This window comes from Carassius gibelio, chromosome A4 (assembly GCF_023724105.1).
Source record: "Carassius gibelio isolate Cgi1373 ecotype wild population from Czech Republic chromosome A4, carGib1.2-hapl.c, whole genome shotgun sequence".
In the NCBI taxonomy this organism is placed as follows: Eukaryota; Metazoa; Chordata; class Actinopteri; order Cypriniformes; family Cyprinidae; genus Carassius; species Carassius gibelio.
Window position 1 is genome coordinate 29,966,540 of NC_068374.1, and position 14,800 is coordinate 29,981,339.

The 14,800-nt window shown below is 39.5% G+C and overlaps 2 protein-coding genes and 1 long non-coding RNA gene across 3 annotated transcripts in view; all 3 read left to right on the forward strand.

Annotated features, from left to right (window-relative positions):
- The window catches only part of LOC127976399 (scavenger receptor cysteine-rich type 1 protein M130-like), a 226,170-nt gene that overhangs the window by 147,188 nt on the left and 64,182 nt on the right, over positions 1-14,800 (forward strand). The gene's annotated exons all lie outside the window — the stretch shown is intronic.
- Positions 1-14,800, forward strand: part of LOC127976375 (scavenger receptor cysteine-rich type 1 protein M130-like) — a 34,594-nt gene that overhangs the window by 5,488 nt on the left and 14,306 nt on the right. Inside the window, exons 4-5 of the mRNA XM_052580760.1 lie at positions 194-256; positions 433-492. Coding sequence (XP_052436720.1) covers positions 194-256; positions 433-492 — 123 coding nt within the window. The remainder of the gene's footprint in view (positions 1-193; positions 257-432; positions 493-14,800) is intronic.
- On the forward strand, positions 2,326-5,602 carry LOC127976431 (uncharacterized). Its single transcript, XR_008157785.1, has 3 exons — positions 2,326-2,459; positions 4,684-4,762; positions 5,051-5,602. It is a non-coding gene; the product is annotated as an uncharacterized LOC127976431 (long non-coding RNA).

A 14,800-nucleotide genomic window follows, 5' to 3' on the forward strand; every position in this document is an offset into this window, starting at 1 on the left:
CTCTCTATATAATATATAATTTGTATGGGTGTAATGTTTCATGTTTAATTTGTAGAAGGCTGATATGAGAGTTGTGACGATGTCACAACGAGTGAACAGAGCCTTTTTTATGTTTAACATAATACCTTTAAAATGATGCTCAGTACTGATATGATAAGACATTTGTTCTTTTTCTGTCTTCATGTATGTGTAGTGGACACACTAGATCACTATGATGATATCATCATCATTGGACAAAATTTTCAAGGTGCAACAAGTGAGTCACACAGAACTGCAATTTATCATCACTCTTATAAATGGTTCTATGATATATTGAATCTGGATTTATCAGGTTTAATCTAATAGTCTCAGACAGTCATGAGGAGAATGAGATGAATTACACAAGCTGTGTTAAACATTATAATGTGAAGTTTTATTTCACATGTGTATCAGAGGGAGATCCCGAGTATGATGATGTGAAGAACAGCAATGAAGATGAGAGAAACCTGTTAGGTATGTTTTTTGTCATCTTTCAACATAATCTACTTTTAGTCATTGTCACTCATTTAAACCCTATTTAAACTAAATCACCATTATAAAAAAAAAAAAAAACAAAACAAAAAAAACATGAATGTGCTTGTTTTTTTTTTAAAACAGACTATGATGATGTGGGGGAGGAGACACACAAAGAAGGAGGGGCTATATGACTCAATGGCCACACCCTCTGCCTCTGTTCATGAAATCATATTACAGTTACTGGAGATGCTGGGAGCTTCTCATATTGCTACTAATGCATCAATGCCTTATGTTTTTATGTTATTTTAAATATTTTTGTATGAAAAGATGTTTGCAAAATTCAGTATCAACAAATTTAAATATTTGTATTTTTATTTTATTATATTATTTTTTAATATTTGTATTTTCATTTGCCTTTATTTAACCAGGAGAGAACCTCACTGAGAATAAGAATCTCTTTTACAGTAGTGTCCTGGCCAAGATAGGTGGGCCAGTTATATAAAAACATATATGACAAACAACAGTATAACACTTTAGCATTTGGTATTTTATTACTATTTTGATATCAATGCTTTTCACCTAATAAACAAAATATATAATTTCAACATCATGGGCCCCATCTTGGGCTTTTTTTCTTTTCCTTATCCTTGTGCCGGACTAGTGTTGTCTTTTCCAGAGCAAAGTTGTCCATCAGTTATGATCATTTGCAGTCAGGCGACAGCGGCAAACATGAGGTGAGAGCGAGCATGCAACTATAATTGGCCACTACTGTTGTCACGTCACAGGCAGCGCGCTTAACTGGATGTCGCAGCAAGAAAAATGCTAATATTCAAGCATTTAGGCGATGGTTTAAGCTAGATTTTCCCATGGTTTGTGTTGGAAATTGGGCATAGGAATCAGATCATATTTTTTTCTCACCTCAGATCTCCGATCTAGTGTTCTGGGCCAGTATCTGCACAATACCGATGTCGTGGATCAGATCGGGACATCCCTAGTATTAGTTCTGTACTGTCATCTTGAATTAACTTAAGAGTATAATTTAATATTTTATATACAAGAAATATTACTGGAAAAGAAAAAAAATCCTTGAGGTCAAAAAAAACAACAACCTCACCCATACTGCACAGTTTATTGTGTGATTGCAGTCTGATTTTGTGGATGATACGGAATTATTTGTGCTGAGCTTCAATCTTTTGCAGCAACAGCTCCATATGCAGGTTAAGGTGAGTCTAACTCTTTTTGGGGCCCTATCTTGCACCCAGCGCAATTGACTTTGTACACCGACGCATGTGTCATTCCTATTTTGCACCTGCGCAAAGCGCGCTTTTCCCTCCACAGAAGCACGTCGCTAAACTAGTGGATGAACTTGCGCTCCCTGGGCGGTTCAGCGCAAAAAAGGAGGCGTGTTCCGGTGCAAACAATCCCTGGTGCTATTTTGCTGTTCCATTAAACAATTGCGCCACTGACCAGAAAAAACCTAGTCTAAAGTCAGTGGCGCGTTGCGCGTTGTTCATTATGCTATTTTAAGGGCGCATGCTTGACCATAATGTATACACTGAAAAAAGTCTAACATTGCTGTTATTCGTTTAATGTGTATTTTGTCGTTGAAATAGCTTAAAATTATTGTTTTTTTCATTTAAACTAAACGTTTTAGTTTATATTTATGGTTGAATCCATTTTTTTTACATGGATACAATATGATTTGCAGCGGGACATTAAACTGAATTTATTCATTTGATCAAAGCAATTTTATTAAATTAAGCATGGTTTGCACATGCGCATTGCTGAGTTGGAGTTCCGCTCTCTGACCACCTGACCTGTTTATTTAAAGAATTTAAAAAAAAAAAAAAACGTCCGTTACAGTTGAACTGTGTGTTAAGCGGCGGCTGCAGTAACTTACACTTCAACAGACCCCTCCAGGCTGGCTGAGAGACACAGAAGAACTACGAGCAACCCTGAAGAAGGTAAAATAATCAACTTTGTATACCCTTAATGTTTATTCATTTTTTTCTTTCAATTAACGTTTTACCTGACTGGCCTTGACTCGTAATTTCATCATTCACGCTCGATAGTATGTAACTATCACTAGGATATCACTATTATTTCTAAATGCATAATTATGCTAGACATTTTTTTCCCGCTGAATTTCTGACACTTGAAATGCAGTAGTAAATCCCCAGGTTCAAGCTTCAAACTTCATGGATGCAAACAGCGCGCTTTTCGACACCTCCCGCTTTTTTCGCGTCAGTCTGCATGACTTGTGTGAATCGTTCAGTTCTGAGAGGTTCTGATTATAATTTCACAAAGTCATCTGAAGTCATTCCATAGCTTAATCTGAGGGACAGAATTATATTTAGATCATTAAATTACAGTTTACGGAAACTCGTCTTCCCTCTCCCTGCGGCTGTCAATCATTCTCCATTTTATATTCAAACCGCGCGCCTCGTCCGTTACAGCAGGATCGAGCAGGATACACGGTAAAACTCTCTCCAATATGATATATTCACATTATGATGCTTGATCTGTAGATAAAGGGCTGTGGATTTGCATAAAATGATTATTTTGTTGGAGTTTTATGCTGTTTTAAAAACGACTCGCCACCGTGTGTCTGTTAGATCACACATTACAAGAACTATGAATTGGCATCAAACCAACAATAAATGGAATTTAAAACCGTGAAGAAACAAATGATCGATAAACTGTTGGACAGATATACACGAGGATTTGTGCGCTCGACATTTCTTCGCTTTGTGCCGTGAACGAATCGTTCGATTTAACCGGTTCTTCTTAGTGAACCGTTTGAACCAGTTCACCAAATCGAACTGAATCGTTTGAAACGATTCACGTCTCCAATAAGCATTAATCCACAAATGACTTATGCTGTTAACTTTTTTAATGTGGCTGACACTCCCTCTGAGTTCAAACAAACCAATATCCCAGTGTTATTCATTTACTCAAACAGTACACTGACTGAACTGCTGTGAAGAGAGAATTGAAGATGAACGCCGAGCCAGATTACAAACGAACACGCCCACTGCTGGAGCGGTTCTCTTTCTCGAGTCAAGAACCAGTTGCATCAGTTTTCCGATCAGCAGTACGTACACTGAACCGAGAATCGTTTCTGTCGGACACGTCCGATTTGATAACCTATGAGCTGATGATACTGCGCATGCATGATTCAGCGTGAAGCAGACTGACACACAGAGCGTCTGAACTGAACTGGTTCTTTTGTTATTGATTCTGACCTGGCGAAACGTAAGTTTATTTCATAACAAATACATTGCAATAAATTATGTATAGTAAGTGGATTACGATTTCAGCCCTTATAACATCTAATTTATTTACTTTATATCTTCAAGACTTAAATCCTCATGCACATTATTGCTGTTACTGTATTCGGTGTGTTGTTGCAAAACTTAATTGTAAACTTTCCATGATTATGAGGTTTTTAACTGACTAAAGTTATGATTACGGACTTTATATTTGATAGACTTCTCTAATGACGTCAATACGTTGAGCGTAAAAGAACAGATGGACTGGGTTTTTTTTTTTTTTTGACTTAGGTCTCTGCAGAGCAAAAGTGGGCATTTATCACCTTGTGAGTGTTTTCAAACTGTTGGGTGTTTCTAAATCATGCAATTAAAATCATCACCCTTACCAAACCCCACCCCTAAACCTAACATCACTATGACATTAGCCAATCAGGTATCATGGTGTAAAAACACCCTGATTTGGTAACACCCATTACATTCCTGCAGAGACCTATGCTGTTTTTTTTTCAACCGTTTTATTGAATCGAACTGCCCAAAATACTTTTTGACTCCATTTTACATGTGTTTGCATCCCTGAAACTCTGAAACTTGACTAATGGTAATGGTTACTTATGCTATCAATAGCTAAAGATCCTATGTGATCTTTTATTTACACTCCTAATTATCTTGTGTTCAGTATTTATCAGCCATAATATTACAAGGCGCAGCTATTTGTATCTGGTAACGTTAGTTTGCTACACTATTAACAGCATTTACATGTGGTAGAAATTTACCAAAATTTTAGCCAGCTTTCCTAAAATCATAAAATAAAGTATAGATCTATTAATGTTAAATGTTGGGTATTCTTAATTTGTGTATGATGTTAGTAGTTAACACACTTTGATGGCTGAAACTTAAATCATGTTTTCTCTTTCAGCTTCAGGGAAGCAGCCACCAATCAGCTGTTCCTGCTGTGCAAATTATTTGGAATCTCCTGCCAGTGATCATTGCTTGTGGTAAGTTCTATTTCCAATGTCATGAGGACGTTTGTGATAATTAGGCATCCTAAAGTGTAAAATTTGCTCTCATCTGGGAAGTTGTCTACCAGATCTACCAAGTAAAACTAGATCATTACTTTTAATTTAGTCACATCCCTTGTAATGAACATTTGATTATTTTGATTTGCTAATCAAATGTTTTGTTTTGAAAGTTTAGATTGTATAAGAGCTTGGCACATTATGATCTAACATGAAATCGGGAGATTTTCTGAAATTATAACATATTTTCTTTCTTTTTTTGTGCAGGATAATGAGGTTGAAGAACTGGAGCAGACAACCATGGCGATCTTTATCACTGGGAAAGAGGATCCTCTCCATCCACCTAAAGACATTAAAATTGTTGTCGAAGGAAAAGAGGTCCTGAACGAGTTGCCATCGGTTGCTGGGCTCATATATACACTAAACCTAAAATATCCAAAAAGGCTACAGTTCACCTTTGAATTTGTGCAAAAGGTCCTGATGGAGCTTGATGGAATAAAGATGACCCCAAAAGTCACTAGACTGACCACCCAGCTGTACAGGGATTAATTGTATAATTGCATAATTGTTACATTTTATTGTGTTTTTACAGCCAAGACTTTAGATCCTTTTAATAAAAAGGTTGTACTAACAAGGCTGCATTTTCACTGCAGCATTTACAAATGTGGCTGCCCAAGTTCGATGGCTACCAGGTACAAAGGTTGAATAAGGCCAAGTCTTATGAACAACTGAAGAGACTGATTGCAGTGTTTCAAGTATTTCTGCTGTCAATCTTCATACATTTGAAGCAAATGTTCAATGTTGTGAGTTTATTGAACAATAAATGTGTTCTAAAGGAAAAGTGTTCTGAGTAGTCATTGATTAAAATGTATTGAAATCATTAATTAAATAAAATAATTAATTTAATCGGACCTATAAAAATTAGTTTGTTCCAAACTAAAATAATTTATTTAATTTAACCTATACATATTAGTTTAGTTGGTTTGTTCTAATTTAAAAAAATTAGTTTGTTCCAACCTAAAATAATTAGATTGATCAACCTTTAAAAAGTGGTTTGCATGGATTTAAAATTTTCAAGTTAAACTAAATTAAATTATTTACATTGAGTCAATGTCAAATGTTTCGTGTGATTGATTACTTCAATTTTTTTAAGTTGATACAAGGTTTTTATTTTTTCAGTGTAGCGTGCACAACGCGCATACACTTTGCTCATGTAATCTACACAGATGCAACAGTTATTTTTGCAAATCATAAATTGTTACACTAAAAAAATATTAACACATGAGATGACGGTAATCATTGTGGTGTGCCACGAAGATGTGAAAAAATAGGGATAAATCTAGCTTACAAATTATTCAGGCTAATTGTAGTAATTAAGGATCAGACCTGTTTGAGGTCATATATGTATATAAGGACATCTGACAAATTGGTTTGTCCGTCAAGAACCAGGAAAATAAAACGATGAAACAATTGTGGCTATTTCCTCCCACGCCTGTTTAACCGACGCTATTTTGGGTGGGTTTCTCCCATCCCCATATAACACAACTTCTCTGTCTTTCACGGCTCTTACAAGAACATCAGTCTCCTCGGCTGTGAACCGCTCCTGGCGTGCGCCTGGTAAATACGCCATAATAATAGCAATCCATAATGGAACTTGCGCACCTGCTTTTAAAGGGAATGTTGGATGACGCTCTGATTGGTTTATTTCACGTTTCGCCCAAACCACACCTATGAATAATGAAGCTATTTCAGACCAACCCATTTTAGATTTGCGCCGGGCGCAAGAGCCATTTATCCCGCCGGGAAAATAGCAACAGCGCCGAGACCCGCCCACAAACTTACTTGCGCTTTGCGCTTTGACACTTGCGTTTCAGATCGTTAAAATAGGGCCCCTTGTTTTTCTTTGCAACAACTGTCATGTTGCCGTTTTCTTCTCCTTCTATTTCTTCAGAGCCTCCTCTCGCTCGCTAAGGAGCACTCTGAAGAGGAGGGACACACTGCATTTCAGGATGAACACCAAGGCCGTGAGTGTTCTCGGCCTAGAGTGGGAATCTCCCAACGAATCAGCTAAGAGCAAGCTGGATTCTTGGTTCCTTTAATCGGGCTGCAGAGCTACGGCTCAGAGGAAGTGAGCCTCATTCCTCCCAGACCTGCACCATGAGGTCGCTAAGGTGTGGGCTGCGCCCCTATCAGCTCGCGCTCACTCGGTGTGTCGGAGATCTTTACTAAAGTCAACGGAGCAGAAGCCTGTGGATACACATGTATGCTGCCTATCGAGGAATACATCACCTCCTCTGCCTCCCTGAAGACAGGTGCTATGCTGTCATCAAGGCCCTGCTGTCTGACTGCACACATTGTATACAAAGTGTATGCTATGGCAAGCCAAATTAACTTTTATTCATTCGCAGGATATGTATTCTTGATATCAACAATTCAATTTTCACTAGTAACAATGTTAATTCTTGATATCAACAATTACATTTCCACTAGTAACAATTAGAATTTTTGATATCAACAATTACATTTCCACTAGTAACAATGTAAATTCTTGATATCAACAATTACATTTCCACTAGTAACAATGCTAATTCTTGATATCAGGAATTATATTTCAACTAGTAACAATGTTAATTCTTGATATCAATTATTTTTAACCTGGGAATGCCAATAGGCAAGCCAAATTAACTTTTATTAATTTGCAGGATATGTATTTTTGATATCAACAATTCAATTTTCACTAGTCAAAATGTTAATTCTTGATATCAGGAATTAGATTTCTACTAGTAACAATTGCTATTTTTGATATCAACAATTCAATTTCCACTAGTAACAATGTTAATTTTTGATATCAGGAATTAGATTTCTACTAGTAACAATTGCTATTTTTGATATCAACAATTCAATTTCCACTAGTAACAATGTTAATTCTTGATATCAGGAATTGTATTTTCACTAGTTAAATGTCACCATAGGCTTCCATTCAAATTTAATTGTTGATATCAAGAATTGCTTTCTTACTAGTTGAAATTCCGATTTCACATATCAGAAATACAATTCTTACTAGTAAAGACATTTATTTTTGATATCAGTAATCACATGGTTACTAGTAAAGACGTCTATTCTTGATATCAACAATTTAATTGTTGATATCAACAATTTAATTATTGATATCAACAATTTAATTGTCACTAGTGCCAATGTTCATTTCTGATATCATGAATGTGATTGTTACTAGTAAGAAAGCCATTTTAGATATCAGAAATTATATTGATATCAGAAATTATTTTTCAGATATCAAAAATAACAATTGTAACATGTTGAAATACATTTACTGATATCAAGAATTAACATTTCAACTAGTAACAACTAAATTGTTGATATCAAGAATTCACATTGTTACTAGTAACAAAGTAATTATTGATATCAACAAAGGCAGTTGATATCTGAAATCGTCCTTGCAACTAGTGAAAATAGAATTACTGATATCTTAAATAACATTTTAACTAGTAAAAATACTTTTACAGATATGTAGAAATGCCATTTTTACATGTAAGAATAGCTATGGTAATGAGATCATGAATATTAATGAGATTTTCGACACTCCTCCTTTTTCAGCATTTGCCAAAGATGGCAGAAGAACGTCCACGTGCAGAAACGGCTCCTCTTTTATTTATTTTTGTCAGTGAAACTTGAAAAATTATATTATGGCCGGATTCATTTGTAAAAAAAATTGTTAATTGTAAAAAACAAACAAAAAAACATTTATGCTGTTTCCTTTTATTGGCCACCAAGTCCTTCGGATAATTAAAGGAAAAGTGAACAAGGCATTAATTTAGTTTTATAAATAACTTCATGTCGCTTTTTCAGGTGTTTATTTTTGTTTTTATTACACTTTCTTCTGATACATCAAATAAAAAACACATCTAAAGGAAAAAATATAACAGATAACAATGCATCATACAAACGGTTTACTGGACTTTTTTTTTTTTTTTTTTTTTTTTTTTGAATATCGTTGGCTACATTGAATGAGTCGTGTCCTAAAAGGAATAATTTTTTATATAACATGTTATCCGGTTCTTGAAGCATCGGTGGACAAGAGGAATGGTAAATATATGTACACTGTTATACAAGCTGTATACTCACTACTTTACATTGTAGCAAAGTGTCATTTCTTCAGGTACTGTCATATTAAAAGCTATTATAAAAATACGAAACGTGAGAGGTGTATTCAAATCCAGTCAAGGCTATCAGTCCCTGCAATCTGTAATGCAAGACTCTAGAAAAAGAAAAGCACTTATTTTTGTTACACCCACAATCTATACAGGTGTTCCGGTAATACTTTAAAGTTAAAGTAATGCACAGAACCGATTAAACAAGGTACAATTCACAATGACGGTGAAAAAAAAAAAAAAAAAACATGTTTTATTAAAATAATCATTCTGAATAATTCATACATGACAAACAGCTGAAAACGATAATAAATACAAACATAACTGTATAAATAAAATCGGAAAAAGATTAGAAACATGCACATCAGCACCACACTCTATTTAGCATAACACCGCCTGCAATAGGCTACTGGGTGAACTGGAACGTAGTAACATATTCCTAGTACACAGATTCCACATATTCCACATAGCCATTTCTCTCTAAATTGCTTTCGATATATAATCGAAAAAGTGTCTTAAATAAATGTTAAGTAATGTAACGTCATAAGTCTGATTGCAAATTTTAATCGATGTATTTCTAATGTATGCAATGCACACTAATGCTATTTAATTTGAAATTAAATGCCATCCAAACGGTAACTTTCCGGAGCTCCTACAACTAGCCCTAACCTTACCCAATATCCATGTTATTTTTCACTTTTCGATAATTTCGTTGAGTTTTATTGAAAATACATGCCTTTCCGATGTGATACGGGACGTGAAAAGGATAAAGAAAGAGCTCGGCAAAAGGCGGAATCGAACCCAGGTCCGTCGCGTCAAAACGTACATGCTTGGCGCTTAACCATCTGCGCCACAGAAAACGATAATACTCCAATGTCTTTTAACATCTTTGACAAACACTACCCTACGTTTGTAGGTGGAGTTAAATCGTCCCTGTCGGAATAAAAACAAAATAATTATTAAAAATAGCCTACAGGAGCGTTTTATTTTCATAAGAGGGCAATCGAATGTGCCCATTCTCTTTTGTGCTCTGTATCTTGAAGTTTATCCGCCATAAACATTCATAAAAGGTTGCACTCGTCATTAAATTATGCACATATCCAAAAAGGAGTTCATTGCTATGCACATATCCAAAAAGGAATTCATGATAACTAAAATAACAATTTTTACTAGTGAAAATGTAATTTTAACATGTAACAATTAAGTTAAAGATATCAAGAATTATGTGTATTACTAGTTGTTATTTCATTTTTGATATGATAAACGCATTTTTGCATTTCTGATGACGTCATTTGTGATATCAAGAATATGTGTCGTTACTAGTGGAAATGTAATTGTTGATATCAACAATTCAATTGTTGATATCAAGAATTGACGTCGGTACTAGTAACGTGTGATTACTGATATCAAAAATAAAGGTCTTTACTAGTAAGAATTGTATTTCTGATATGTGAGATCGGAATTTCAACTAGTAAGAAAGTAATTATTGATATCAACAATTAAATTTGAATGGAAGTCTATGGTGGCATTTAACTAGTGAAAATACAATTCCTGATATCAAGAATTAACATTGTTACTAGTGGAAATTGAATTGTTGATATCAAGAATTAACATTGTTACTAGTGAAAATTGAATTGTTGATATCAAGAATTAACATTGTTACTAGTGGAAATTAAATTGTTGATATCAAAAATAGCAGTTGTTACTAGTAGAAATCTAATTCCTGATATCAAGAATCAACATTTTAACTAGTGAAAATCGAATTGTTGATATCAAGAATTAACATTGTTACTAGTGACAAATAAATTGTTGATATCAAGAATTAAATTGTTGATATCAAGAATTAAATTGTTGATATCAAGAATCGACGTCTGTACTAGTAACCACGTGATTACTGATATCAAAAATAAAGGAGATCATGAATATTAATGAGATTTTCCGACACCCCTCGTTCAAGCGTCAGCATTGGCCAAAGATGGCAGAAGAACGTCCACGTGCAGAAACGGCTCCTCCTTTATTTAATTTATTTTTTCGTTGAAACTTCAAAATTATATTATGGCTGGATTATTATTATTATTATTATTATTTGTCACACACCTGGACTCATTTAATGTGTTTTTGCCCGTGACCCAGTTTCTGTCTTTCCGTGTTTGATTAGTTCCCAGGTGTGTCCATTATCTTCCTCATGTGTTCCATGTCCCTGTTAATTTAATGATTCCATCCACCTGTGTTTCCCCAATTATCTGTTGTACATAAGCCTTGTCCTTCAGTTCTGTTTTGTCGGGTCTTCTCACTTGTCCTCACTTGTGCTCACTTGTGACCACTTGCTACTTACGTGTGTCTACCTCTGTGCTCCATGTTGGATATCCCCTGTGTTGGATATATTAAAAGCCTTATCCCGTTTATCCTCGACTCCGTATTCCTTCAGGCAGCGTAAAACCGTGACAGAAGACCCGACCTCAAAAGAGAAAATAGAAAACTGCGTGTTCTTCCCTCCGTTTTGCTTTTGTTTTTTCACAGTCTTTTCTTTTCTTAGTGTCTATGGATCCCCTCTATCGTCCCGAATTCCTCATCCTCCTGCTGAAGCAGGAAGGACGTTCTCTCGAGGACCATACCAGACAGTTTTTCCTATTAGCTAATGCCACCAGCTACCCGGACGGCGCGCTCTGCACCTTCTACAACACCAGCCTGAACCCCAAATGCAGAGCGTTGTCGTCCGAAGATGGTCCTCGAGAGGATTTCGCCGCATTCGTGGAGTGGACTCTGGCGAGAAATGGCTCATCTTTCACCATCTGCCCCATAGAGGACCTCGCCAGCCCCACTCCCGACCCAGAGACCAGCCAGCCACCACCCCGCTACACGGAGCCAGAGCCCACCGCAGCCGCAGAGCCCGAGCCATTCACCGACAGGGAGCCGGATCTCGAGAGCGCGACTGACCAGGTGTGTGAGCCGGCAACACCGTGCATCGTGGGAGTCCTCGTGGAGATCGAGGGCGTGGAGGAAAGCCCTGCCCACACTCCTGCGACTGAGGGTGAGCTGTATGCAGTCTCTGAAGATCATATGGAGCAAGTTCTGGATCTGATGGACTGGTCTATGGAGGTAATCCCTAATTTTCCTGTTTCCCCGCTGGTTCCGTCCAGCCCTGATTCCCCTGTATACCCTCTCAGTCTCCCACTCCTACCTCCTCCAGTCATTTCCGCTGCTCCATTTCCGCTGGTTCCGCCCAGCCCTGAGTTTTCTGTTTCTCCGCTGGTTACGCCCAGCCCTGAGTTTTCTGTTTCTCCGCTGGTTACGCCCAGCCCTGAGTTTTCTGTTTCTCCGCTGGTTACGCCCAGCCCTGAGTTTTCTGTTTCTCCGCTGGTTACGCCCAGCCCTGAGTTTTCTGTTTCTCCGCTGGTTACGCCCAGCCCTGAGTTTTCTGTTTCTCCTCTGGTTCCGCCCAGCCCTGAGTTTCCTGTATCTCCGCTGGCTCCGCCCAGCTCTGAATCTTCTGTTTCTCCGCTGGTTCCGCCCAGCCCTGAGTTTTCTGTTTCTCCGCTGGTTCCGCCCAGCTCTGAATCTTCTGTGTCTCCGCTGGTTCCGCCCAGCTCTGAATCTTCTGTGTCTCCGCTGGTTCCGCCCAGCTCTGAATCTTCTGTGTCTCCGCTGGTTCCGCCCAGCTCTGAATCTTCTGTGTCTCCGCTGGTTCCGCCCAGCTCTGAATTTTCTGTGTCTCCGCTGGTTCCGCCCAGCTCTGAATCTGCTGTGTCTCCGCTGGTTCCGCCCAGCTCTGAATCTTCTGTGTCTCCGCTGGTTCCGCCCAGCTCTGAATCTTCTGTGTCTCCGCTGGTTCCACCCAGCTCTGAATCTTCTGTGTCTCCGCTGGTTCCGCCCAGCTCTGAATCTTCTGTGTCTCCGCTGGTTCCGCCCAGCTCTGAATTTTCTGTGTCTCCGCTGGTTCCGCCCAGCCCTGAATCTTCTGTGTCTCCTGTATTCCCTCCCAGCCTCCCTCTCCCGCCTCCTCCCAAACCTGCTGGTCCCTCTACTCCTCTTTCGCTGGTTCCGTCCAGTCCTGATCCTCCTGTCCTTCCTCCCATCCTTCTCCTCTCTCCTCCTCCTAGACCAGCCAGTTCCTCGTCATCCCTGCTGGTGCCAGTCAGTCCCGCAGCTCACCCTCAGTCCGCGCCATCGGGGCGCGGTGGTTCGCTGCTGGACTGCCAGTCTCCAGCTCCGCCTTGGCGTGTTAAGGCCCTGTCTCCGCCTCCAGCCTCCGAGCCCTGGACTCCTCCTCGGTCCTTCGACCCAGCGGCTCCGCCTTGGCTCTTAGCTCCCTCGTCTCCACCGTGGCCTGTCATCCCACCTGCTCCACCGGGCTCCCTCGTCCCTCCGGCTCCACCTTGGTCAGTCGTCGACCATCCGTCGCCTCGGGACTCCACTCCTCTGGTTCCACCTCGTCACTCCATCCCTCCGGCTCTGTCAGGCTCCTCCTTCCCTCCAGTTCCACCTCCATCCTCGGTCACTCCGGCTCCACAGCGGTCTGCCAGGACCCCGCCTCTGCCTTGGTCGCCTGAGCCTTCAGCTCCACCTAGGCCCTCCGGATCCTCGACGTCACCCTGGCTCTGCGGCTGTGCTGCTCCATCTTGGGCTCCTCACCCACCGGTGCAGTCTCCGCCTGTCGGCCCCCTGGTGTCGTCGACCCTTCCTTCACCATGGCTCCTCCCGCCGTCCACCCCACCTTGGATCTCCGTCCTGGCTGGTCTCTGGTGGACCATCTGGCTCCTCCTGCTCCTGTCTCCTCCCTGGCTCCTTCCTCCGTCGTCTCCTCCCTGGCTCCTCCTTCTGTGGTCCCTGTCTGCTGGCCCCCTCCTGGAAGTCCGTCCTCCACCGGAACCTCCTCCCAAGTTCCCACCTACGCCTCCCCCTGTTGTTTCTACGGTGCGAGGACGCACCTACCGGGAGGGGGGAGTACTGTCACACACCTGGACTCATTTAATGTGTTTTTGCCCGTGACCCAGTTTCTGTCTTTCCGTGTTTGATTAGTTCCCAGGTGTGTCCATTATCTTCCTCATGTGTTCCATGTCCCTGTTAATTTAATGATTCCATCCACCTGTGTTTCCCCAATTATCTGTTGTACATAAGCCTTGTCCTTCAGTTCTGTTTTGTCGGGTCTTCTCACTTGTCCTCACTTGTGCTCACTTGTGCTCACTTGTGACCACTTGCTACTTACGTGTGTCTACCTCTGTGCTCCATGTTGGATATCCCCTGTGTTGGATATATTAAAAGCCTTATCCCGTTTATCCTCGACTCCGTATTCCTTCAGGCAGCGTAAAACCGTGACATTATTATTATTATTATTATTATTATTATTATTATTTTGTTTGTTAATTGTAAAAAAGTAAGTAGATGCTGTTTCTTTTTATTGGCCACCAAGTCCTTCGGATACTTAAAAGGAAAATTGAACAAGGCATTCGTTTAGTTTTAAAAGTGTCTTCATGTCGTTTTTTCAGGCGTTTATTTTTGGTTTTATTACACTTTCCTCTAATACATCAAATAAAAAATAAAAAACAACCAAAAGGAAAAACATTAAAGGGGATAATGCATCATACAAACGTTTTACTGGACCTTTTTTTTCTTTTCTTTTTTTATAATATCGCTGGCTACCTGAATGAGTCGTGTCCTAATATGCATTATGAAGCAGCGGTGGACAAGAGGAATGATAAAGTCTATTGAACCTCTTTCTCATGTCTGTCTCAGCCATTTCAATGTTATGAAAGCCCATGAAACCTTGGGCTTGGATTTCACCAGAGCATCACATGTTGCCACTGGAGTCCTCTTCCAGATCTTAGAGACCTTGTGCTCTTCCACCTTC